Source organism: Lutra lutra, chromosome 5 (assembly GCF_902655055.1).
Source record: "Lutra lutra chromosome 5, mLutLut1.2, whole genome shotgun sequence".
In the NCBI taxonomy this organism is placed as follows: domain Eukaryota; kingdom Metazoa; phylum Chordata; class Mammalia; order Carnivora; family Mustelidae; genus Lutra; species Lutra lutra.
The window spans coordinates 132,357,360-132,384,501 of NC_062282.1; the positions used below are offsets into that span (position 1 = coordinate 132,357,360).

The 27,142-nt window shown below is 36.2% G+C and overlaps 1 protein-coding gene across 9 annotated transcripts in view; it reads left to right on the forward strand.

Moving 5' to 3' along the window:
* Positions 1–27,142, forward strand: part of FER (FER tyrosine kinase) — a 465,352-nt gene that overhangs the window by 274,558 nt on the left and 163,652 nt on the right. For 8 of the 9 annotated variants that reach the window (XM_047729739.1, XM_047729743.1, XM_047729738.1 and 5 more), the window contains 2 exons: positions 19,012–19,068; positions 26,143–26,258. In XM_047729739.1, coding sequence (XP_047585695.1) covers positions 19,012–19,068; positions 26,143–26,258 — 173 coding nt within the window. Of the gene's footprint in view, positions 1–19,011; positions 19,069–26,142; positions 26,259–27,142 lie in introns of those variants that run through there. The other variant, XR_007127415.1, reaches the window with a different exon arrangement.

The window sequence follows — 27,142 nt, forward strand, 5'->3', positions numbered from 1 at the left end:
GAGATGGGAAAAGAGTATTCTGTTATGAAAATAATTAGTTTGAGATACTGTTAGACATTCAAATAGAGACATCAAGTAGATAATATATTCAAGTCTGGAACTCAAGGGATGAATATGAGCTCTGCTTCTTGAACTTAACACCCTTTTTCCACATCTTGGAGCCTTTGTCCCAGCTCTTACTTCTATCTGGTATATTCTTCCCTGTGTCTTCACCTGGTTTCAGTCTCTACTTAAATGCCATTACCTCCACTTTTATTTTCTGTCTTAGTATTTGTGTTGTGTGTCCTTTTTTTGTTGTTGTTAATTTGAAAACTTGTTTTTATTTTTTTCCTGTCCTCAAGAAGAGGGGCTTTGCTTCTTTCACCTTCTTCAGCCAGTGCCTCACACAACAAATATTACTGAATAGATATTCAAAAAATACTTGTGGAAAGCAGGAAGGAAGGAATGATTTGAGCAGGATAATAGTTCCCTGAAAAGGAAAGACACGGTGCTTGGGGTAGATGGGTGCAAGAGATAACGAGCTCTTCTCCTGCCAAAGGTTTGAGGGTTCACGAGTAAGTAGGATGCTTAATGTTCAGTAAGCACTTACTGTGTGTTAGGTACTTTGCTGAGCACTTTATAGAAATTTCATTTAATAATTAGAATCACAAATATAGGGGCACCTGGGTGGCTCAGTCAGTTAAGTGTCTGCCTTCGGCTCAGGTCATGATCCCAGTGTCCTGGGATCAAGCCAGCATCAGGCTCGCAGCTCAGTAAGGACCCTGCTTCTCCCTTACAACTCTGCCTACTTGTGCTCTTTAACAGAGAGACAAAGAAGTGAAGCCACCTGGGTGGCTCAGTGGGTTAAGCCTCTGCCTTCAGCTCAGGTCATGATCTCAGGGTCCTGGGATGGAGCCCCGCATTGGGCTCTCTACTCAGCAGGGAGCCTGCTTCCCGCTCCCCCCCCGCCTGTCTCTCTGCCTACTTGTGATCTCTCTCTCTCATGTCAAATAAATTAAAAAAGTCTTAAAAAAGAAAAAAAAGACCCAATTAAAAAAAAAAGAATGAATAAAACAAACAAACAAAAAACCCACCAGTATTATGGCAACAACTGTTTTAATCTTAATTTTGTAGATAAGGAAACTGAGGCTCAAAGAGGCAAAGTTGATGAAAATCGCACAGCTGTATTTAAAGACCAAGCAGTTTGCCTCCACAGCCTTCTCTCTTAGCCATTACATAGCACAGAAGGCTCATGCTGCATTGCCAAAGATCTGTTTCATTAGCCATCAGAGATACCAAAGAAGGTTCTGATAAATCCCATGGAATTGTCCTCAGTGCCACTCAGTAGCTTTTTGCCAGCGTCAGGTTCCAGGGGTAAATCCACTGGCCCTACAAAAGGACCACACCATGTATGCCTTGAGGAAAGGCAAGTGTTGCTTCTTGCATACCTCTTTCTTTTGAGGTTGCCACATGTACAGGGTGGAGAGTGGTTCCTATGAGCAAGGCCCGGACCTACTTGAACTCAAAGACATGTCTCCTCTTTTCTAGTTAGCTACTGGGAAGAAATCCAAACCCACCTGATAGATACCTCATCTTCTTGTAGAAAGAATTGGGAAGTTTTCCCTGCTCTTCTATTTTTTGTGAAATAGAATCAGTATTAACCCCTTTTTTAAATGCTTGGTAGAATTCATTTGTGACACCAGGTGGTCCTAGACTTTTGTTGGTTAGTTCTTGATTATCGATTCAGTGTCCTTGCTAGTAACAGGTTTATTCAAATTTCTGTTTCTTCCTGATACAGTTTTGGCGGATGGTTTGTTTCTAGGAATTTATCCATTTCTTCTAGATTGTCTGATTTGCTGGCATATAGTTGTGTGTACTATTATAATTCTTTGTATTTATGTGATGTTGCCTGTCCTTTGTCCTCTTTTGTTTCTATATGAGTCTTTTTTCTTTCTTCTTCTTCTTCTTTTTTTTTTTTTTTTTGGTGAGTCTGACAGTGACCATATCTAATTAATGGCCAAAGTGTGTCAGGGTAGGGAGGAATAAGCATAGATGCTAAAACTTAAAAGGCTAGAAGTCTCATCTTTTTTGTTTTCTAGACATAAAGTTACTCCCTAATTTCCCATCTCCTATTCTCACTGGATAATAAACTCCTGAGAGCCGAATCTGTACTTTGCTCTAATAGTAAGGAATTTTTATGCCTCTCACATTGTTTGTTAAACTGAATTCCATTGGTAAAAAGGATAAATGTATATAGTACAGATGAATAATACGTTATTTCTTACAGGAATTTGATAGACTAAGTTGAACCTGCATATTTTTTTAGTTGATTCTTTTCATTTACTCAGTTTCCAGAACCTGAAAAGGGTCTGTATCAGCATTTTTTCATTTAGACCAGCTGTACTTCTTCCTTTGGAGAGTGTAACTGTTGGCTCTGAGAGTTTTAGTCAAGAAAAATGAAATCTTCGAAAGTCAGGATGAATGAAAATGAATTAGGAAATTAATATATGTATTGAGAGTTGTACAGCCTCCCCCCTCACCCCATAATGGTATGCTGGTAGATAAAAGTTTATTATATAAGTAAAGAGATTGAATAGACATAAATTTTAAAAGGAAATAAAAGTCTCTCTAGAAAGACAAAAGTATATGATACACATAAACTATTTCGTATAACTTGCACAAGTGATGAAATATTTTCGAAGGTGATAATGTAAGTCTTTCCTAAATAAAAATCATTTTGGGGGAAACAACTTTTGGATTATTTATTAATTTATGGAGCATTTAAATAAATATTCAATTGCTTCTTAAATGGACTTCATACATTCAGACTACTTTCCATACATGTCAATAAGGATTTTTACTCTAACATAACCCTAATAACTTCAGTGACAAAGCTGAACACATTTTGAGTAATCCTTGGTTTCTAAAAATAAGCTATGGCTGAGATTTAAAGTGGAACAAATGTGCTTAGCAGGCTAAGCAGGTAATGAAGCAGACTGAAAACTTGTGTATGGAAGAAAAGTAGAGATACCAATTATTTCTCAGTATGAATAGTAGAAAAATTATAGACTCTGACAATCATTTTATGTTCTGTATTGTGGCATTTTGTTAATTATTCTAAGATGATATGTTAGGTTTGTGGCTTCAGAATAAAAAGCTCTAAAACATCATGTCAATGTATTCAGAAATCTATCTACTTAAAAATTTTTTCACTCTGAAGATTTAACACCTAAAGTCTGTTATTTAAATGTTTGCCTTAAAACAAAAACAAAAACAACAAAAAAACTATTACATTGGATGATTACTCCCATCCTTTTGACCATGGTATGGATAAAAAAAACTTTACATCTCCACTATTTCTGGTAGCTAAATTCAAAAGTTGGACCAATATTACATTGGTTAAAGCTACGATATTGGTTGTAATATTAGCAAGTTGTTTTGTATTTGCTTAAGGCAGAATTATCAAACCAAATTGAAAAGTGAAAATGTTGCACTAAAATAAATGCATCGTCACTATAGGGATAGAGAAGATCCTTCTGCAGTATTATAAGGAGCTTCTGAGTAAATGAAACAAGATGGGATTGGGAGGGAGACAAACCATAAGTGACTCTTAATCTCACAAAACAACCTGAGGGTTGATGGGGGGAGGTGGGTTGGGAGAGGGGGGGTGGGGTTATGGACATTGGGGAGGGTATGTGCTATGGTGAATGCTGTGAAGTGTGTAAACCTGGCCATTCACAGACCTGTATCCCTGAGGATAAAAATATATGTTTATAAAAAATTAAAAAATAAAAAAATAAAAATAAAAAAATATAAGGAGCTTCTGTAAGTGGGTTTTCTTCATAGAGAACTAAACAGAAGTCAAAAGAAATATTAATTTACATCACACTAATTACTCTGACTTACCTGTTTGAGATCTAATTTTAAATATGTTCCTGTATGTCTATAAAACCCTTTAAAAGGATACCTTTGGAAAGAAATGCACAGCCATCCCAGAGAGATTTGTCAGGGATTGGTGTGCATAATAAATAATGACCATCTGCACCCTGTGGCATTGCACCAGGAAGTGCAATTAGTCCCCTGCAGCCCAGGCAGACTGTGGGTCCTTGTCTTCTGCAGGTGAACAAAGGAGAAATGGCATATTTGGTATTTTGTTCACTTCATTTTAAATAGCTACTTTTGTGAGGCCAAAGTAATTCTACAATTTAGGTTTTAACATTTTAAAGCTGTAATTAGGTTTTATTTCCAGTTATTTTTATAGTTCATGCCTACTATTACACCTATTCATGTGCAAAGATGGAGGATTTATAAGAATAGTGTTTTCATGAAAGTGGGAAATTCTATAATAAATAATGGCTTAATTTCATTGATTGCTTTTTAAAAGATTTCCTTAAATCTTATAGAACAACTGGTACAGAGTCATTACAGGAGAATGGATGGAATATTTGTCATATATTATCTAGTCCCAATTAGTGGCCCGGAGACTGAAGTATGAGTTCCTTTTTTAGGTTGTAAATTATATAAAGATTATACAAAATTGATTCATAATTCTGCCAGCTATTTATATAAAGCCATTTTAGTTGATTACAACTTCAAAGTTTTATTGTAATGTTTCTGATGACAAAATTGTGAATGTGCAAAATGTAAAGCTTTAAATTAGATTATAATCTAGTAAAACCAGTGAACGAAGAGCAATCCAGAACTGATTTATATAGGACTTATTTGCTGAACACAAAGTACATCAACCACCATTCAAATCTTTTTAGGACCAGAACTTGAAAATTGAAATAGAAGGTATGGCCCATTGTGTTTCAGTTAATTAAAACTATTAATTGCATGATAGTCGATCTCTGAACTTGAGTCATGGGCATTGTTTTAAATTATTCTAATTTGGTAGGTGGTGGGAGGCTGTGTAATCTGTTAGAAATAACACAGCCTTTAGAATCAGAAAGATGTAGGTTCAAACATGGCTTCTGTCATAGGCTATCTTGGTAATCCCTCTCTTAGAACCGCACAGTGTCTTTTTTTTTTTTTTTAAATTTCTTTTTAGTGTTCCAGAATTCATTGTTTATGCACCACACCCAGTGCTCCATGCAATTCGTGCCTTCCATAATACCCACCACCAGGCTCACCCAACCTCCTACCCTAGATTGCTTTTCAGAGTCCATAGTCTCTCATTGTTCATCTCCCCCTCCAGTTTCCCCGAACTCCCTTCTCCTCTCCATCTCCCCATGTCCTCCGTGTTATTTCTTTGGCTCCACAAATAAGCGAAACCATATGATAATTGACTCTCTCTGCTTGACTTATTTCACTCAGCATAATCTCTTCCAGTCCCGTCCATGTTGATACAAAAATTTTGGGTATTCATCCTTTCTGATGGAGGCATAATACTCCATTGTATATACGAACCACATCTTCCTTACCCATTCGTCCACTGAAGGGCATCTTGGTTCTTGTCTTCATAGTCCCACTACCACCTATTAGTTCACTGATTGATTCACTGGAAAGATTCCTATAACTTAATCGAAAGTTATACTCAAGGCTAAGATTTATCCCAGTGAAGGACATATGCAAGAACAACAGGAACAGCAGAGGGGATCTCAGACACAGGCTTACTTACCTTATTTATGCTGCAATTATATGTTCACGTTTTCCTTTCTGCCTACAAACTGCAGAGTCATTTGTGATATGCCATTTCTCAGGAAATCCTCTCTGGGTCTTGGAGTCCAGAGTTTTTAGAGGTAGCTAATCACACACCTGCCATGTGAGCAGCCATGGTGAGGACAAAAAATCAGGCACTGAGTGCACAGCATGACTCTTTATGTTTGCCTTAAACAGGCTGACAACGTGTTTATTGTGGCCTACCACTTCAGACGTATGGGCTACTCAGTAACTTTTAAACATTTGAGTAGTTGAGCTAAGGCTCATCATCATGACTGTGGAGATAATCAGGAATCTAGTGATACTGACCTGCTCTGTGAACTCTTTCCTCATAAAGAGTTGGGAAAGGTAAACAAGGTAGAGTTGTCCTACAAATCACTTTTATTACGTCTCTCCTATCCTGATTAACCTTCTGTACTGTCTGCAGTGTCTGCCCCATTGGAGTTTCTGGGATATATAGAACAATTCATGGAGGTGTAGGAAGAAAATATTACAACTCTTCTTAGGTTTATTGTTCACTGTGTCCTTTGAGTATTGCTTCATCTGAGATATCTGTATGTTCCTTTCATCCTTAAAAGATAGTTTTGCCACACTCAGTGGCAGTTGACAGTTCTTTTTCTTTCAACACTTGAAAAACACTGTGCCACTTGCTTTTGAACTTCATAGTTTCAGAAGAGAAATGTCTCCTATTCAAATGGGTATTCCCTGTAAGTAATGTCTTATCCTTCTAGCTGCTTTCAAGCTTTTTAATTTTCAGAAAGTTAATTATGATATGTCTTAGCTTGAATATCTTTGGGTTTATTGTAGGTAAGTTTCTTTCAGCTTCTTAAATTTGTAGATTTGCATCTTTGACCAAATTTGGGAAGTTTCCAGACACTATTTCTTTGAATAGTCTTTTTTTTTTTTTTAAAGATATTACTTATTTGTCAGAGAGCGAGAGTACACACAAGTAGGCAGAGAGGCAGGCAGAGAGAGAGGAGGAAGCAGGCTCCCCGCCGAGCAAGGAGCCCGATTCGGGACTCGATCCCAGGACACTGGGATCATGACCTGAGCCGAAGGCAGTGGCTTAACCCACTGAGCCACCCAGGCGTCCCTGAATAGTCTTTAATCCCACTCTTTCTCTTCTCCTTTTGGAACTCTGATGGCACAAATATTTGATCTTTTCTAATTGTCCCACAGGTCCCTGAGGTTCTGTTAATTTTTTTCTAACCTATTGTCTCTTTGTTTAAATTGAGTAAATTCTGTTGATCTACCCTCAAGTTCAGGGATTATATTCTGGGTGTTTTTTTTTTTTTCCACTTTACTATTGAGTCTATTCAGTGAGTTTATTTTTGTTACTTTTTAATGTTATAATTCCCATTTGGTTCTCTTTTATAACTTTGTTTTCTGTTGCTGAGATAATCTGTGTTTCCATTTGTTTCAGGAGAATTTATGATTGTTATGATTGGTTATGGCTGCTTTAAAATTCTTAGCAAAATTACAACATCTGATGTATTGATACGTTAGTGTTAATTGACTGTCTTTTCTCATTCAGGTTGTAATTTTCATATATATCTGTGTGATGGATGATTTTTTATTGTACCCTGGACATTTAATCTATTTTGTTAGGAGACTCTGGGTCCTACTTAAATCTTATATTCTTTTCAGGCAGTCACATAATTTAACATGCAGATCCTGGCCCATTTTTGTGAACTGTGGTTTCAATGATGGCTTAATTTTAAGTCTTTGTAAGTGTTTTTTGGTTTGCTGGTTTATCTGGTTCCCACTTGCTCCTTTAGTCCTGTGTTTGGTTGGAAAGAGTTTCTGTAGGTTGGGCTGCCAGATGTTTCCCTGTGGGAGAAGGGAGTGTCAGGCACATGAGCTTTGCTTGTCAGTATTTCCCTGCCTTTAGGGAATACAGTGCACTGTCTGGGCTGGGTGCTTGTGGGATTCTCTCTGTCAGTGTCCTCAGCTGCCTGTGTCTGGGCAGGAGCTAGAAGTCTTAGGTCTGTGGGGACAAAGAGGCTTTGCAGGCAAGGCTACTTTTTGTGGTGGCGTTTTCCTTGAAAGTACAGCACAGCTATCTTGGTATCTTGGTGGGGGGAGAACATAGGAACAAAGAAACTTTATAGGTTTGGCTGCTTGTCGTGCTCAGGTCTGTACTGGTAGTGCTTTGGGGCCACCTCAGTGTTCTTTCACAAGGCAGGGGAGTCTCAGGACCAGACAGAAAGAGAGCATTTCTTCTGGCAATTTACTGTGAGCAGACCTCCCAATCCATCTGCCTGCTATTGGTACTGAGTTTTTACCTGGTATGGGGGAGGACTACCTTTTGATCCAGGAGAAGAAGAATGGGTTTACCTGGACTGCCTTCTGTTGCTAGGTTGAGAGTTAAGCCTCCTTTTGTTGTGTAGATGAGACAAGACACCCTGCTGTGTTATGGGGGGGGTGCCCCCACTCCTGGGATCCCAAAGCAATTCACTTCTCACCACCTTTCAAAGCTCTTTCACTGTTCCTCACATTATCTCCATGGTTTACAGTTGTAATTAGTGGAAAGGAGCCGGAAGAATTGTATTTACACCAATTTGTCCAGTACCCATATCATTTTAATTTTTCTTTTTGAGGATGCTGTATAGTACATATTATATATTGGTATAGTAGAGCAAATGCTCACATTCAAAAAAATAATTAATGGGTTACACAATTAAAAAAAAAAGTTTAGGGACTCCTGGTTATGAGATTGAGTGAATACTGGATGGCTTGGCATTTAAAACACCATGGTTTGGTCAGAAAGTATATTTTTAGTTTTTCATCCAATACTGTTCCCTTTTAAGATTTCTTTACTTTTATCATAACGATGTATTTAATCTCTAGGAGATTCCCACTTCTTTCTATGCTTTTGCTGCATATATTTTCTAATTTTAGTATATCAGAATTATATTTATGGTCAAGGTTATCTCAAATTCTATCTCTTTTGTGAAGCTTTCTGTGACTTCTCTAGCAAAATATGACTTCTTTTTTTCGGAGTCTTTATCATCTTCTATATTTCTCATATGACATTTTAAATAACATTTTGAACAGTGTACTCTAAAAGTTTATCTCTATTTCATTTTTTGAAATGCGCTTTCCTAGAGAAGCAGTGCTAGCAGTGATTATCAGTAATGTATCAAATGTATGGATCTTAACCACCATTTAAAAGGGTTTAATGGAATATACACATATGCTTTGGGTGTTGTATCTTAAAATTCCAGGACTATATTCCTCCCCAGTCTTGCTTTTTCCCCCTGCAGTGTAGTTGTAACATTGAGTTCCATTGAAGTGGTGGCTTGGGAGGGTTAAGTAGTTGCTTAAGCATCAGACTCTTGATTTTGGCTCAGGTCATGATCTCAGGGTTGCGAGACCAAGCCTCACAGTGGGCTCTGCACTGGGTGTGGAGCCTGCTCAAGATTCTCTCTTTCCCTCCCCACCACCTTTTCTTTCTGTTTCCCTCTCTAAAAAAGGGGGTGGGGAGTGGCGTGGTACCTACTGCAGAGACCACTGCATGGTAGAAAATTTGCAAGTGAACTAGTAAAAACAAACACTTTGTGTTTGAGGAGAGTCTGGAGAGAAGAAGGCTGGTCTTGGTAGATATGACAATCAACAACCATAGGTAGTAGAAACATGAGTATTTCTGGCCAACCTCTACGCTTCACTCATGTACAGATACACATACACCACTGCAGCTCATTTTTCTACCCCAAACAGCTTTAATTTAGTCTTTTTTCCCTTTAAAGAATGCTGTGAGGTAGCATACAGTTTTCTTCCCCCATGAACACTACATTTGACTTCTGACCATCTAAAGCAAGAGCTTTATGGTTTTCCTTATTTAGTAGCTTATAGAAAGCTAAGGCAAAGTTATTTTGGGAAATCTGGAGACCTTTCTACCTGTTCTGTGAAGCCTTTTTTAACCATCTTCTTTATATTGACCACACATACCTCAGTGTTCAAGCTCCATACTGTTCATACTTCTCTCTTAGATTCTACTTTCAATATGCTTAAATATTAATCCTTGAGAATAAGGCCTATATTTAGTTTATCTCTGAATTCACTTAGCTTTGAATTTCTAGCGTAACTCCCTATACATATGTATACAATAGATTGTATTTGGGATTGGGCTCTGTGCAGTCTCTCAGCTTCCATTCTTTATCCAGAATACTATTTCACTTTTTTGGCTTTCTTTTAGTAAGCTAGCATAGGATGGTATATTCCAGATTGTTTCATATCTTCTTGTTGTGTTACACAGTGCCACAAGTGAGTCCTGGAAAAAATCTTTCCTAATAGTCTGTTTGAGTAGAGGGAGCTGATTGATATACACTGTAAGCTAGACCAGACCTCTTGACTGCTCTGCTCTCTTCAGGAGACATGCTTTCTTCCAAAAGAATTTATTTACATTTTATTGTCTTACTGTTATGGTAGGGGCAGACTAGCTTTGAATAGCATCTCAGATGTGTATTTGTTTAATTTTTTCAGTGTTCCAAGATTCATTGTCCATGCACCACACCACAGTACTCCATGCAATACATGCCCTCCTTAATACCCACCACCAGGCTCACTCACCCCCCCCACCCCGCTCCCCCCCCCCAAAACCCTCAGTTTGTTTCTTAGAGTCCACAGTCTCTCATGGTTTGTCTCCCCCTCTGATTTACTCCAACTCACTTTTCCTTTCCTTCTCCTAATGTCCTCCATGTTACTCCTTATGCTCCACAAATAAGTGAAACCATATGATAATTGACTCTCTCAGCTTGACTTATTTCACACAGCATAATCTCCTCCAGTCCCATCCATGTTGATGCAAAAGTTGGGTATTCATCCTTTCTGATGGAGACATATGGTCCATATATACAATGGAATACTATCTTCCTTATCCATTCGTCTGTTGAAGGGCCTCTTGGCTCTTTCCGCAGTTTGGCGATTGTGGACATTGCTGCTATGAACATTGGGGTACAGATGACCCTTCTTTTCACTACATCTGTATCTTTGGGGTAAATATCCAGTAGTGTGTATTTCTAATTTTTACTCTCCAGTTCACCATTTGTTTGTGGTCCCTTTCAGGAAAGGAAAAGAAAACATGATGAATCTAAAGTCAGTTAATTTTTGCTGTTCTGGGGCTAGAATGAATGAAGTTTGAAGCTGTAAGCTATAATATAAGTCTATTGAATAAACTTTCAAGTTAATATTATGCCAATATAAACTGGGTTAAATATACTTTGCCTATGATAATATTAATTATAATATGTTTCATTGCATGAAAGATTGATATGTAAAGATTCACTCTAATATAAGGAATGGATTTGTAAATTACCTGATGACTCGGTTATGAATTCTAACCTCATTGTGCTTCAGAAAATTCTTTCCTTATAATTCACTTTGTGAAACTTTTTAATCAATAGTGCTTTCTTACATTTCAGCATCCCCTTTTACTTTTTGTCCATATTTACTAGTTAAGTTTTGAAAGCTAGAAGTCTTTCTGAGAAATAAGAAACAAGGTTTTACTTAGCAAATAGAATTTTAGTGGTATTCTGTTGAAGGATATGGTGCAAAGATTGGCTTAAATGTTAAGGGACTTTCTAATATTTTTTGCTTTATTTAAACTTTTATTCTTCTTATCGCTCTGTACCACTCTGAAATTTTTATGTAAAACATGAAATTAACCCTGGCTAGTTCACTTCATTTCTTATAACTAATTTTGAGTAAAAAAAAAAAATACTCATATATTCATAAGTTATTAGCACTTTTCATAAAAGTGTGATTTATAAATATTTTTCACATTCACAGAAAATTTGGCTTTTCATTTGCTTGAACATGTTATAAAATCACACCATATCTAAGAAAATAGAATTAATGAGAATATTAGGCAACTTTCAAGTGTCTTGAGTATTTAAACAGTTCAATGTTTAAAAAGTATTACCCTCGAAAGATTTTTTTTCAAGATTTTATTTATTTGATAGAGATCACAAGCAGGCAGAGAGGCAGGCAGAGAGGGAGGGGGGAAGCAGACTCCCCATTGAGCAGAGAGCCTGTTGCAGGGCTAGATCATGACCTGAGCCAAAGGCAGAGGCTTTAACCCACTGAGCCACCCAGGTGCCCCCCTTCAAAGATTTTTAATGAGACATTGAAATACTTTCCTAACAATACTTGTCATTGTAATTTTTACTTCGTATGTGGTAAGTCTTAAATCATCTGTTTAGAAATAGATAAAAGGTGCATTCTGTTGGATTTTTTGGAAAAAAAATTGAAAGCTATTTTATTTTAATAATATTAAACTTAAAGAATATGGATACTATGGATATTACTGCTAGAGTGCCTTGGTTCTTCTCCGAGATAAAACATCTTTCTTAATAATGAGGATGAATTCCAGATGCGTATTGTGTCATAAATCTTAAACTAGAGATAGTTGATGCACAGCTATATATTCCAGAATAGAACATAAGAGGTTCAGGGTGAGGTCAATACAAACAATACTCACACCAAATATTAACCAACATAAGATAAGGAACCCAAATGTAAACTGAACATTCTGTAAACTAAATTTGTTAAGCTTACCCAAGTCATCTAATTAGTTTAGCTTACCTAGCTGTAAATTAGAAGTGCTTAAGACTTTTTCTTTCACCCATGAATCATTTAATTTCCTATTTAATGTCCTATTTAATTTCCAAGTACTTGGAAACGTTCTGTTAACTTTGTTACGGATTTCTGTTAAATTTTGTTGTCAAAGAACATAACTTGTATGACCTCAATTCTTTTACATTTCTTAAGGTTTGTTCCGTGATCCAGGTTTATGATATGACTTAGCTTGGTGTATTTTTCTTATGCATTTGCAAATGGAGTTTATTCTTCTGTTGAGTGGAGTTTTATTATAAATGATAATTTGACCCCCTTGTTTGATTGTATTATTCAATTATTTTATACCCATGCTGATTTTCTCTCTACTGTCTATTACTGAGAGAGGAGTTTTAATATCCCCAACTATAATTGTGAAATTATTCTTGCAATTCTGTCCATGTCCTTCATTTTGAAGTATTGGTGGTTGAAGCAGAGACTTTTAGGACAATGACATTTTCTCATTGAATTGACATTTTATCATTATGTGATTTTCCTCTATCCATGGTAATTTTTTTAGTTCTATATTTACTTTCTCTGACATTACTAGCTGTTCTAGCTTTCTTATGATTTATGTTTGCATTTTATATCTATTTCTATCCTTTTGAGATACCTGTATCATTAAAGTTATAGTGAGTTTCTTAAGAAAGCATATAGTTGGCTCCTTTTAAAGATTCTTTTTAAAAATTTGTCTTTTAAATGGTATATTTAGATAATTTATATCTAACATAATTATTGGTGTGTTTGGATTTAGGACTACCATTTTATATTTTGTTCCAATTTTTGATTTTGCAGACCTGGAATAAATTCCAGTTAGTCATGGTGAATAATCCTTTCAATGTACTGTTGGATCCTATTGGCTAGTATTTTGGTGAGAATTTTTGCATCCGTGTTTGTCAAGAATATTGTTCATCAAGGATATCCCCCTTTATTGATGGGGTCTTTTTCAGATTTTAGGATCAAGGTAATGCTGGCCTCATCAAACGAGTTTCGAAGTTTTACTTCCATTTCTATTTTTTGGAACAGTTTCAGGAGAATAGGGATTAATTCTTCTTTAAATGTTTGGTAGAATTTCCCTGGGAAGCCGTCTGGCCCTGACCTCTTGTTTGCTGGGAGATTTTTGATGACTGCTTCAGTCTCCTTACTGGTTAAGGGTCTATTCAGGTTTTTATTTCTTCCTGGTTCAGTTTTGGTAGTTTATATGTCTCTAGGAATGCATCTATTTCTTCCAGATTGTCAAGTTTTCTTTTGTATAATTGCTTATAATATATTCTTATAATTGTATTTCTTTTTTTTAATCATTTTTTTTAATTTATTTTCAGCATAACAGTATTCATTGTTTTTGTACCACACCCAGTGCTCCATGCAATCCGTGCCCTCTCTAATACCCACCACCTGGTTCCCCCAACCTCCCACCCCGCCACCTCTTCAAACCCTTCCGATTGTTTTTCAGAGTCCATAGTCTCTCATTGTTTACCTCCCCTTCCAATTTCCCCCAACTCCCTTCTCCTAACTCCCCATGTCCTCCATGCTATTTGTTATGCTCCACAAATAAGTGAAACCATATGATAATTGACTCTCTCTGCTTGACTTATTTCACTCAGCATAATCTCTTCCAGTCCTGTCCATGTTGCTACAAAAGTTGGGTATTCATCCTTTCTGATGGAGGCATAATACTCCATTGTGTATATGGGCCACATCTTCCTTATCCATTCGTCCGTTGAAGGGCATCTTGGTTCTTTCCACAGTTCGGTGACCGTGGCCATTGCTGCTACAAACATTGGGGTACATATGGCCCTTCTTTTCACTACATCTGTCTCTTTGGGGTAAATACCCAGTAGTGCAATTGCAGGGTCATAGGGATAATTGTATTTCTTTATTGTTGGTTGTGATCTCTCCTCTTTCCTTCATGATTTTATTCATTTGGGTCCTTTCTCTTTTCTTCTTGATAAGTCTGGGAAAGGGTTTATCAATCTTTTTAATTCTTTTAAAGAATCAGCCCTAGTTCCATTGATCTGTTTTATTTATCTTCTTTAGCTGGGTTTAGCCTTTCTTTGCTTTTCTTTCTTCAGCTCCTTTAGGTGTAGGGTTAGGTTCCTACTTGAGACCTTTGTTTCTTGAGAAAGGCTTGTATCACTATATACTTTTCTCTCAGGACTGCCTTTGCTGTGTCCCAATTTTGAACAGTTGTGTTTTCACTTTCATTTGTTTCCATGAATTTTTTCAGTTCTTCTTTAATTTCCTGGTTAACCCATTCATTCTTTAGTAGGATACTCTTTAGCCTCCATGTATTTCGGTTCTTTCCAACTTTCCTCTTGTGATTGAGTTCTAGTTTCAGAGCATTTTGCTCTGAAAATATGCAGGGAATGATCCCAATCTTTTGGTACCGGTTGAGACCTGATTTGTGATGCAGGATGTGATCTATTCTGGAGAATGTTCCATGTGCACTAGAGAAGAATGTGTATTCTGTTGCTTTAAGGATGGAATGTTCTGAATATATCTGTGATGTCCATCTGCTCCAGTGTGTACTTTAAAGCCTTTATTTCCTTGTTGATCTTTTGCTTGGATAATCTGTCTATTTCAGTAAGTGGCGTGGTTAAGTCCCCTACTGTTATTGTATTATTGTTGATGTGTTTCTTTGATTTTGTTATTAATTGGTTTATATAATTGGCTGCTCCCATGTTAGGCTCATAGATATTTAAAATTGTTAGATCTTCTTATTCGGCAGACCCTTTAAGTATGATATAATGTCCTTCCTTATCTCTTATTATAGTCTTTGGCTTAAAAGCGAATTGATCTGATATAAGGATTGCCGCCCCAGCTTTCTTTTGATGTCCATTAGCATGGTAAATTGTTTTCCACACCCTCACTTTAAATCTGGAGATGTCTTTGAGTCTAAAATGAGTTTCTTGTAGACAGCATATCGATAGATCTTGTTTTTTTATCCATTCTTGATACCCTGTGTCTTTTGATTGGACATTTAGCCCATTTACATTCAGGGTAACTATTGAAAGATATGAATTTAGTGCCATTGTATTGCCTATAAGGTGAACATTACTGTATATTGTCTCTGTTCCTTTCTGGTCTGTTACTTTTAGGGTCTCTCTTTGCTTAGAGGACCCCTTTCAATATTTCCTGTAGGGCTGGTTTGTTGTTTGCAAATTTTTGTTTGTCCTGAAAGTTTTTTATCTCTCCTTCTATTTTCAATGACAGCCTAGCTGGATATAGTATTCTTGGCTGCCAATTCTTCTCATTTAGGGCTCTGAATATATCATGATAGTTCTTTCTGGCCTGCCAGGTCTCTTTGGATAAGTTTGCTGCCAATCTAGTATTTCTACCATTGTATGTTACAGACTTCTTGTCCCAAGCTGCTTTCAAGATTTTCTCTTAGTCCCTAAGACTTGTGAGTTTTACTATTAGAGACAGGGTGTGGATATGGTTTTGATAACTATCTAGCTGAACTCCTGGGACCCGATGATATTTTGGTCTCTTACTCCTCTGCCATCTTGCCCACCTTTTTTTTTTTTTTTTTTTTGACTTTTGGTATTTTCTTAACCTAAATTTAGGTTCTCAGTTCTTACTATTTCCCTAGCTTTTCAGTCCTCTTGAATAACAGTTTGGGGCTTTTTTTGCTTTTGTTTTTAAATTTTATCCAGGTTTTTCAGTGTTTTGCAGGGGGATTGTTGGTGTGATCCTCCTGTTTTACCACTCTTTGAAATGAAAAGTTCTCAACAAATCAGTTTTGCAATTTAAAATAATAACTTCTGCCTGCCAGACTGCATTCTTTTGATAGTGTACTTTTGGTAATGTATGTGGTGTGGAAATTAAACTAAGAAGTGCTACTCAAATGAAAGGTAGCATTTTTGCAATATTTCCTTTTTACATTTCTCATTTTTAAAAATCAGCCTAATGGAAGTACTTTACATATAGCAAAATGTATAGCTTTTAAGTGTTTAGTTCCATGAAATACCAATAAACTTAATATTTCCCTAAACCCCTCAGAATTACTTCCTGGCTGTCCATCTTCTCCAACCATTGCCTCAGGCAACCACTGCTCTGTTTATAGCATTACAGATACGTTGTCCACTTCTAACAATTTATATAAAGCAACTCATTATGTCTGCCCGTGTGTAATGTTTCTTTGGCTGTAGTAGCTTGGCCAAATATTGTGCAAATGCTCTGTTTCATGTATTTGGAATAAATTCCTATTTATTGGTGAATAATAACTAATTGCCTGACTACACCAAAATTTGTTTCTCAATTCTCATCTTGATGTGTATGTTGAGCTTCATAAGCCGCTGCCAAGTTGTCTTCCAAAATGCTGTACCATTTTATGTCCTTACCAACAGTGTATGAGTACTCCAGTTGCTCCATACCCTCACAATCTCCTGATGCTGTTCATCTTTTTAATTTTTGTATTCTTTCATATTCTGTTATCTTTTTAATTATTCGTATTTCATATTGGCATCTTATTGTGGTTTATAGTTGTATGTCACTAATATTATCAAACATATTTTGATGTACTTACTATTTGTCCATTCTCTTTCAGATTTTTTTATCCAACTTATTTTTTGAAATTTTTATTTAAATTCCAGTTAACATACAGTGCAATATTAATTGCAGGTATACAGTTTAGTGATTCAATATTACATATAACACACAGTGCTCATCACAAGTGCACTCCTTAATCCCCATCACCTATTTCACCCATCCTTCTACCCATCTCCACACTGGTAGCCATCAGTTTGTTCTCTATAGTTAAGAGTCTGTTACTTGGTTTGCCTCTTTTTCTTTTGCTTGTTTCTTTTGTTTCTTAAATCCCACATATGAGTGCAGTCATATGGTATTTGTCTTTCTCTGACTTATGATGCTTAGCATGATACTCTCAAGCTCCATCCATGTTGTTACAAATGGCAAAAGATTATTCTTTCTTATGATGAATAATATTCCAGTGTGTGTGTGTGTGTGTCTGTGTCTGTGTGTGTGTGTGTTTGTGTCTGTGTCTGAGATATATCATATAAACATTTATTAATATAGCACTTATTTATTTGTTTATTTGTTTATCTTCTTTATCCATTTATCAGCCCATGGACACTTGGGCTATTTACATAATTTGGCTATTGTAGATTATTTGTAACCAATTTCTTAAAATTCAGTTGTTTCTCAACTTTTTCCTGAGATATGAATCCTCTACACACAGTTATTTGTTAGATAGATGTAATGCAAAAATGTTTTCCCAGATGTAGTTTGCTGTTTCATTTATCAAATGATGGCCTTTGGAAGAAAACATGTTTATAATTTTGATGAATTACAGTTGTTTCTTCTCTATAGTTAGTGCTTTTTGTGTCCTAAAAATCTTTGCTTACTCTCTTGGTCAAGAAGCTATTCTCCGGGGTGCCTGGGTGGCTCAGTGGGGTAAAAGCCTCTGCCTTCAGCTCAGGTCATGATCCCAGGGTCCTGGGATCGAGCCCCGCATCAGGCTCTCTGCTCAGCGGGGAGCCTGCTTCCCTCTCTCTCTGCCTGCCTCTCTGCCTACTTGTGATCTCTGTCAAATAAATAAATAAAATCTTAAAAAAAAAAAAAAAGATATTCTCCTGTTTTTCCATTAGGTTCTTTTTAACTCTAGCTCTATATTTAGATTGAAAGACTGTACATGTAAAATATTGTATTGAATATGTATTGAAAAAAGTCAATGTGGTTCTCTTTGTTGACCTAGCAGAGGTGGTGGTCATATATGTTTTACAGTGTTCCAGAAGGTAAAGTGCTTCAAATGGCTGTCCAGAATATTTTTTAAACTAAAGTTAGGGTATATTTTTACTTGAAGATATGTGATTACTTGTTTTAAATCATTCCATAGATCATATTAGATTTCAGTCTGTATAATGGGGGAATGCTACACTTTAACATTTAATAAAAAAATAAGTTACATAGAAAATATATTACCCCAGAACTTTTCTCTCTTCCCCCCTGCCCATGTTTTTCCTTTCCTCCTTTCCTTCATTTCTAACTCTCTTCTTCTTTCTTCCTTCATTACTTTTCTGTTTTCTCTTAAAAAAATTATGTGCTCTTTTAACCTTATGTTATTATGTAGTTTTCTAGTTGAGATTTTTTTAGATGATAAAGTAGTCCTATGTAGTAGTTAGTTCTTGAGATAATAGGATATTCTTTTATAATGGCATGTTTGTATTACTAATCTTGTGTATCCTAGTGATATTGTAGTTGATACTTATTGCTTTATTATACTACAAGAATGTACTCGGGAAAGGTGAGGAAACAGCATGTAGTGAGTGTCATAGACACCTATAACTCGTGACCAGTTTACACGTGGAAGATTAGCTCTTAGTAATGTTATCTTAGATGCTCAAGTGGGAATTGGACATTTTTGCACTGTACAGTGATATTCTCTCATGAACTTAGGACACAACTGTTGTGAAAAGACGAATTAAAGGATAGCCAAATTTTATGATGGGAGGAAAATGCGTGTTATGTTCTAGTTACAAGGATACTACCATTTTGAAGGCTGAGATTTCTGATAGAAGTTAGCAGTAATGTCGATTTTAAAGTCTTCTTGTTTAGTAACATTTCTTAAACCGTTTCATAACCTCTTGAAGTCACAACTTGTGAGAATGCTGTTGATTTAATGGTCTGAATGAAATACCCCTTAATTCTCTTGCCCACTGCCTCAAATGGATCTTACGTTCAAGAGAAATGCACTCTTGCTTGGGCTAAAACTGTTGTTCTTTTTCTTTGCCCTAGGATAAGAAATGGGTTCTCAATCATGAAGATGTCACATTGGGAGAATTACTGGGCAAGGTACGTGTTCAGCTGAACTAAATAACCAAAAGTCTTTACAGTGACTGTGCACGCTACAGATTTCTTAGTTTTCTCCACAGGCTTTCTTGCATTCTAGCACACAGCAAGGCACATTCCCACATGAAGCCAGGAGGACACAATACCACATCTGCTACAAATACTGCAGTGTTCAATGAAACAGATAGGTAAAAATCTGTGAAAAGGTTAAGGATGATTCTTGGCTTTTTAATATAGTATATGTCTGTTTTCCTCTGGGAGGACTTAAACCGTAATGAGTTTATTACAGTGTGATAAAACCAAAACTAGTAATTGGAGATGGGAAAGAGACTATAGGGTAATAGAAGTTTAAACACCTAATAGGCCTACTCCATTTGTTTCTGGTTATACAGGATAGCTCAGAAAAAGTGGCATATGCTGCTCTCTGACATTTCAGGATTGTGTATAGTTCACAGTATGTAACAGCACTGGATGCATTATTTCATCTAACAACTATGTGGAGAAGACAGGTTTCAATATAAAGATTCATTTTATAGGTAGGTCTGGTAGTGGTCAGAGAAGGCAACTTGTATGTGATGAAAGTCCCTTTTTCTTCCAGTCTAGTTTGAAGTTTATTCCAACTCCTAGGCCATATGAATGTATATTATGTTGAATAATAATGGTAGACATTTGATCATTAATCAAATGGACTATTTGCGAATTATTAATTGCTGATTTATGATTGAGTCCCAGTAGGTAAATATTAACGTCTTTGTCAATGACTTCTTGATTTCTTTGTTTGAAAGTTTGAATTGAGTATAGTTTTATAGGTGCAGTGTGAAAAATAGTATAAAACATAGATATTGAGAGAAAACTATTACTCATGTATTTTGAGTGATGAGTACTAAGGGCTCAGCACTTTATGTAAAGAAAGAGATGATTATTAATTTTTTTATTCAAATGTCAACTTGATGAATTGATAAATTTTTTCTTACACCCCCCCTTTTTAAAAATCTCTGATATATATTGATAAAGCAAATCCCTGTTGAAATAATCCATTTTGTAAGATTTTCGTATTATTTTAAAATATCCTTTCCATATGGGAGCATTAAATTGCTATTGGAAAGCAGTTTTTATTGACTGCTAATACTTAGTATGTAAATTATAAAGAATCTCAAGCTAAAATTAGTAGCTTATGTGTTTATTTCATTTGTGTTGCACTCATAATTCTTAAGGAAGTGTTCCTTCTTTCCATTACTTTAGGTCAGTAACTCAGGAGCAGTAATTGGACCAAAAATTATTACAAAAAAATTAAATTTCCATGAAAATACAACTAAAAATTATAAAACAAATCACTTACTGAAATAGAATATGTTGAGGAACACTGCTTTTTTAAATGCCAAGAAAAACTATTTTCAGTTAAAGAGAAATATTTCAATTATTTTTATGTTTAGTTTAATATGTGAGATATGGTACATTAGGAAGGATTTTAATCTCTAGATCCTTACTAAAGCTATTTCGAAGAATAATATTTTCTCAATGACAAGGCAGTAGCATGAGGTCATTTTAAATAAATTTAATCATTTTAATAAGACTGCAACTATAAAGACACTGTATTAGCTTAGTTTCAGCTAATATTTTTGAGTATAAGCTGATTTATGATTTAATCTTTTCACTACCTATTCTTAATAAATATTTACAGCATACTCCTTGAGAGTGCATGAGGAAAAAAGAATTAGTCATGGTTTCTATACTGACAGACTTTGGAATTGTGTAGTTATAGAAGATTGAAGTAGGAACTTTTAACTTTTTTATCCAGCAATATGTAATTAGACTGTACTTGATATATGGTTGGTATTCAAGAAATATTTTATTCACTCCTGAAATTTTTATGGAATGTCTCCTTTGTGCTAGGCTCTCTTCTAGACACTCAGGATACATCAGCCTATAAAGGAGACAAATATCTTTGCCCTGTTGGAGCTTATATTCTCTCTAGCAGGGGAAGATGGAGAAATTATAAACAATAAATAGCTACATTTTATATTAGAGGATGCTAAGCCCTGTGAAAAATACAGGGAGATTGGGAGTGCTGTTGGCCAGGGTTGCAATTTTTAATAGAGAGATCTGGGTATGCTTTATTATAATTGTTTACTTTCGTGTAAAAAGTTGGAAGGGTTTTAGCCATGCGGACATCTGAGAAAGAGGGTTCTAGGACAATGGAGTAAGCAATGCGAATTTTCTTTGAGAAGCAAGGCAGACAGTTTGGCTGTAAGTGAGTTCAGTAAGCAGGCAGGAAGGTGACAGGACAGGAAGTGGGTGAGGCAGTGAGGGCGTAAATCATGTAGAACCCTGCAGGCCATTATAATTGCTTTGGCTTTGATTATGTATGAGAAGATGAGTTAGTGGATGACTTTGAGTGGATGGGGTAGCATGATCTTACTTATTAAAAAGATCACTGTGGCTGTTATGTTGAATACAGGCTGACAAGTTGGAAGTTTAGGAGGCACTTGCCCTTACCGAACTAATAGATGGTGGTTGCTAGATCAGGGTGGTAGCAGGGGTGGTGGTAGAAACTTGTGAGTTCTGGTTGTTTTTGATGTTGAACCAACTGAATATCCTGATGAAGTCCATGTGGGGCATGAGAGAAGGGGAGGTCAGTGTAGGTGCAGCAAGTTTGGGGGGAATAAATTTAGGAGTTAGGTTTTGGATGTATTAAGTTTTGTCTGTTTGTCAAATGGAGAGTCTGGGAAGACAGCTGGCTCTCAAGTCTGGAGTTTAAAAAAGAGGTCTGGATCAAAAGTACAAATTTGCAGTTGTAGCATATATATTTAGTAGTTATATATAGATGTTATTTAAGATTTTTAATTGGAATGTATTTGATATATAATGTGTACATTTAAGGTGCACAGTATACTAAATTGATAGGCCATTGTAGTGGTATTTAGTGTCTCACATTATGTAATTTTTTTTTTTTTGTGTGGCTGAAAAGTTGTAGCCTCTTAGCAAGTTTGATTATAATAGTATTTGTATTCACTATCTTGTGCATTAGATTTCTAGTGCTTACTTCTCAAAAGTTTAGTTAGTACCCTTAGACAATATCAGTCCTATCTGCCCCCGCTTCCCCATTCTTTGTAACCTCCATTTTACTCTGTTTTTATGAGTTTGACTTTTTTGGATTTCATAAATGTGATAGTATATATAGTATTTGTCTTTCTTTGTGTGATTTATCATAACGTGCTCAACTTTTATCTGTGGTATTGCAAATGGCAGGATGTCCTGCTTTTTCGTGGTTGAATAACATTACTTTGGATATATACCACATATAGATGGCATTTAAAGCCATATGACCAGTTGAGCTCAGCAATGGAGTAGGTCTCTATCAGAAGAGAGGATGGAGACTGAACCCTGGTCACTATTATAATAGGCTTCAGACAAGAGATGCAGTCACCAAAAGAGGCTAAGAAAGAGAAATCAATTACAAAGGTAAAAAACCAGAAGATAAGATATCTTGGAAGCCAAAAGAAGAGAGTATATCAAGGAAAACAGAGTAATCAGTGGTGTTAGATTCTGCTGATAGGTCAAATGAGATGATGACTGGGAATTCACCATTGACTTCAGTAAGGAGATGGCCACTGGTGACTCGGCTGAGCAGTTTCCTGGGAATAGATTTAGCAGAAAGCCAGATTGAAATAGATGAAGAGCAAATGGATGGAGAGGAATTAGAGATAGCAAGGACAAAAGTCTTTCAAGCTTTGTTGCAAAAGGAAGCATAGATATGTGGTGGTAGTTTCAAGAGAATGAATTGTGTTGCTTTTTACCCTGAGAGACACAACAGCATGGTGGTTTGCAGTTGGGAATAAGCTAGTGAAAAACAGACTGTTTTAGTAGGAGAGATGAGAATTGCTGGAGCAACATTAAGAGCCCTCTAGAGGGTTGTGCTCATGAATTTAAAGTGAAACCAGTCAGTGGGGTTGTGGATTTTCTTCAGCCACATTTAGCTGCATAGGTGCGGAGTAGGCAGAGTGTTGAGTTTAATTGGGATTGTAGATTTGACAAGGGAGTTTAATAGATGAAGATCAACAGTGAAGTTGAGAATGTACGGTAAGCAAAATGTATATCAGCAATTGCTGACTGTAGAATTTAAACTGGATAAGCAAGGAAGAAAGGACTTTAAGGGGGTGTTGGATAATGAAAGCAGTAAGAGCTAAAGATTTGGAAGTTCCTGAGTAGTTAAAGGATTTTTGGAGTCTGGATACTAAAGGAAGTAAGCTACAAAAGTAGAAGCCAGCTAAAAGATGGGATGAATAAAATAGGTACTACAGGGGAGTTACATTATTGGCGGTAGCAAAGTTGTTCTGTTTTGTTTCTATTTAGAGCAGGGGAAGGGGCAGAGGGAGAGAGAGAATCTTAAGCAGGCTCCATGTCCAGCACAGAGGCATGGAGACCAATTGAGGGCTTTATCTCAAAAGATCAATATCATGACCTGAGCTGAAGTCAAGAGTCAGACACTTCACTGAGCCACCCAGGTGCCCTGGCAGTGGCAAAGTTTAAGGCATGATCCTAGAAAAAATAAGTTGGAGTACAAGATTACTGGAGAAATGATGTTCAGGAACTTGAGGGTTTGAAGTGTTGGAAGGTACTTTAAGTGTCTACTGAACCGGACAGGAATTAAGACAAGAGTAACCCTGAATACTGTGTCCTAGGGGTTCAAATTGTTAATAAACAAAAGAAGATACTTTCAGTAGTGGTAGCTATGGTAAGGGGAAGTGGATATATAATCAAATTATAAGGTTTCAGATCTTGGTTTTGGGAATGCAGGAAGGAAAATGGTTTGAAAGCAGTGACAAGGAGCTAGTTAAATACTCTATTATCATCTCCAGGCCAGTGGGAGAAGGGAAAGTGAAAGGGGAATCGTAACTTAAGTTCAGAAGGCAAAAGGAAGCTCAGCCACCATTTGACTGCTCGGGTGAGAGCCAAGTTTGTGAGAACAAAAATGTGAAGAGAATCACCAGAGAATACAATGACGATAAAATATTGATGATGGTGGACCATGAATTTCAGAATGAATGAATTCCGAAATAGAACTACCCTCCAATCCAGCAATTGCATTACTTGGTATTGCCCAAAGAATACAAAAATAATAATTGAAAGGGATACACGCACCCCAATGTTTATAGCAGCATTATTTACTGTAGCCAAGATATGGAAGCCACCCAAGTGTCTATTGATTAATGAATGGATAAAGAAGATGTGGTAAATATATACAATGGAATATTATTCAGCCATAAAAAACCGAAATCTTGCCATTTGCAACAACATGGATGGATCCTGAGGGTATAATGCTAAGCAAGTCAGAGAAAGATAAATACCATATGATTTCACTCACGTGTGGAATTTAAGAAACCAAATGAACAAAGGAAAAAGAAAAGGCAAACCAAAAAACCCCAGATTTTTAACTGTAAAAAAACAAACAGATGGTTACCAGAGGCAGGTAAGAAGGGGATAGGTGATATAGGCTAAAGGGAGTAAGAGTAGACTTACCAGGGGACGCCTGGGTAGCTCAGGCGTCCCCTGGTAAGTTAAGTAACTTGGTTAAGTGGCTGCCTTTGGCTCAGGACACCATCGCAGTGTCCTGGGATCGAGTCCCACATTGCTCTTCTTGCTTGGCAGGAAGCCTGCTTCTCCCTCTGCCTCTGCTGCCACTCTGCCTGCCTGTGCTCTCTCTCTCTCTCACAAATAAATAAAATCTTTAAAAAAAAAATAAGTACACTTATCGCTATGAGTACTAAGTAATGTATGGAATTTCTGAAGCACTACATTGTATATCTAAAACTAACATAACACTGTTAACTACACTAGAATTTAAATTTTTTTTAATTTCTGCTGACAGAAATTAGATGTAAATAAATGTAGAGTTATAAAAAATATACATTGAAATAAATATTTTAGTAATTTTAAATTTAATAATGACATAAAACTTAGATACCTTGAACTGTTGATTGAGAGGTAAATTGCTCAGGGCTCCTGGGTGGCTCAGTTGGTTCAGTATCTGACTCTTGATTTCGGCTCATGGCATGTTCTGGGGACTGCACAAGGAATCTGCTTGAGATTCTCTTCTTCTTGTCCCTCCCTCTGGTCATATGCATTCTCTGTCTTTCTCTCTCTAAAATAATAATAATAATAATAATAATAATAATAATAATAAATCTTTTAAAAAAAAGTTACATTACTCCTAGAACTCAAACCCAGTAACTAGCAGAGTCCTAGTTCAGTTACTTCTTGCTCAACAATAGTGTTGAAGCTTATTAGAAGGCTTGCATATTAGGATTCTAGTTATGTAAAAGATATATATACATACATAAAAACTTGAACACTAAAAATTAGTTGTATTAGCTTTATAGATCTTCTTTGTCATATTTGGTTTTATATTAATAGTAAAAAACAAATGACCCCAAAGTTGAAATGAGGCATGTTAAGTCAAAATGGGTTAGAGCCATAGCATGAGGTTAGCGATTTATACGTTTGATAGAAACTCAACATGGGTGACCATGGTATTTGGGTAAGCACCTCCTCTTCCTCGGTGCCTTTCTAAGATGGACAGTCCTTGGTCTGCCTGGTTCTGTTGCCTCTCCCTTATTCCCTGACACTCTTCAACTGACATTCAGCTTTAGGGATCCATACCAAGTCTCCTCATGGATTCTTTGCTTTATCTTGAAACATTACTTGATAACTTCTTAGTCTAATAAAAATTTAGAGCTTGGGGTAATGAGTACTACGAGACATGAAACTTAAATACTTCAGATGGCTTCACTTTGAGTTTCTCCTTTTATCCAAGTCTCTTAGAATTTTTTTCCCTTTTTTCTTTTTCGGTTTTCCTCAAGCTTCAGTCTCTCAAATGGTGGGTGGGTTGAGTACTATTTTTAAAGTTGGAAGTTTGGAAAGAGCAACATTTCCAATCTTTGTCTCCACTTAAGATTCTGAATAAAGCTAACAGAATACTTTGAATACAAAATTCATTATTATGTGCTTTCCTTGTATTTTGCAAAGATTGATGTGTCTGTCTTATATCCTAAACAGTAAATGTGTTTGTATTTTCAGGGAAATTTTGGTGAAGTATATAAGGGCATTTTAAAGGATAAAACTGCTGTTGCTGTTAAAACATGTAAAGAAGATCTTCCTCAGGAACTGAAAATAAAATTTTTACAAGAAGCCAAGTGAGTTTGCAAAAGTTATATTAAACATGTATTTATAAGTTAATACTATAACATTAAATGTGAAGTGTGGAATTAAATTATGATTTACTGAAGTAGAAGTAAGCACTTTTAGAATGTTCATAAGGAAGCACTTAATCAGTGTAGAAACGAAAAGTTTGTTTTTGAACTAGACTATATATTAGTTACACAATCACAGCCAAAAGAACCAGATGCTAAAAAACAGTGTATTCTTCAATATTGGTATACTGCAATATTTTTTCTTTTATCACACATACATATACATAGGCATGTATATATGCAGTGTTATGGTTGTCTTTATAATAAAAATATTACTGTATTCTATATACAAATACATAATTTATGTATATATATTTAGATACATATAATTATATCTATCTAACCTTCCTTAGATGTTTTCAGTTGATAGTCTTTACTGAGCCAGATTTCGTCTTCAACTCATTGTTGGGCATTTGTTCCCAAATCTGCACATTGTTTTTTTGCTAATCTTCTAGGATGATAGGCTAAAATTTAATGTTCCAACTTGCTATTGCTGTATTGCGTGTGGTTAACACTGTTCTGTTGGTGGCAAAATCCAGTATATACAACACAGCACAAAACAAATAGAAAGATGTTTTGGACAGAGTAAGGATGAACTCTCATTCTGAGATGCATGGATACATGGATGGGAATGAAGGAGACTACACAGAGATTTGTGTTGTAAAGGGAGAAAGGGAAAGGTGTGTGTGTGCATGTGTGTGTGCGCACATGTGGATATGTTTCTATCATGGCATAGTGTGTAAAATTGAAGTTCCTATATAGAGGAGAAAGGAGAGAAGTGCAGATGACCAGGATGATGGCAACCAGAGAACTAAGTGCATAGGTTG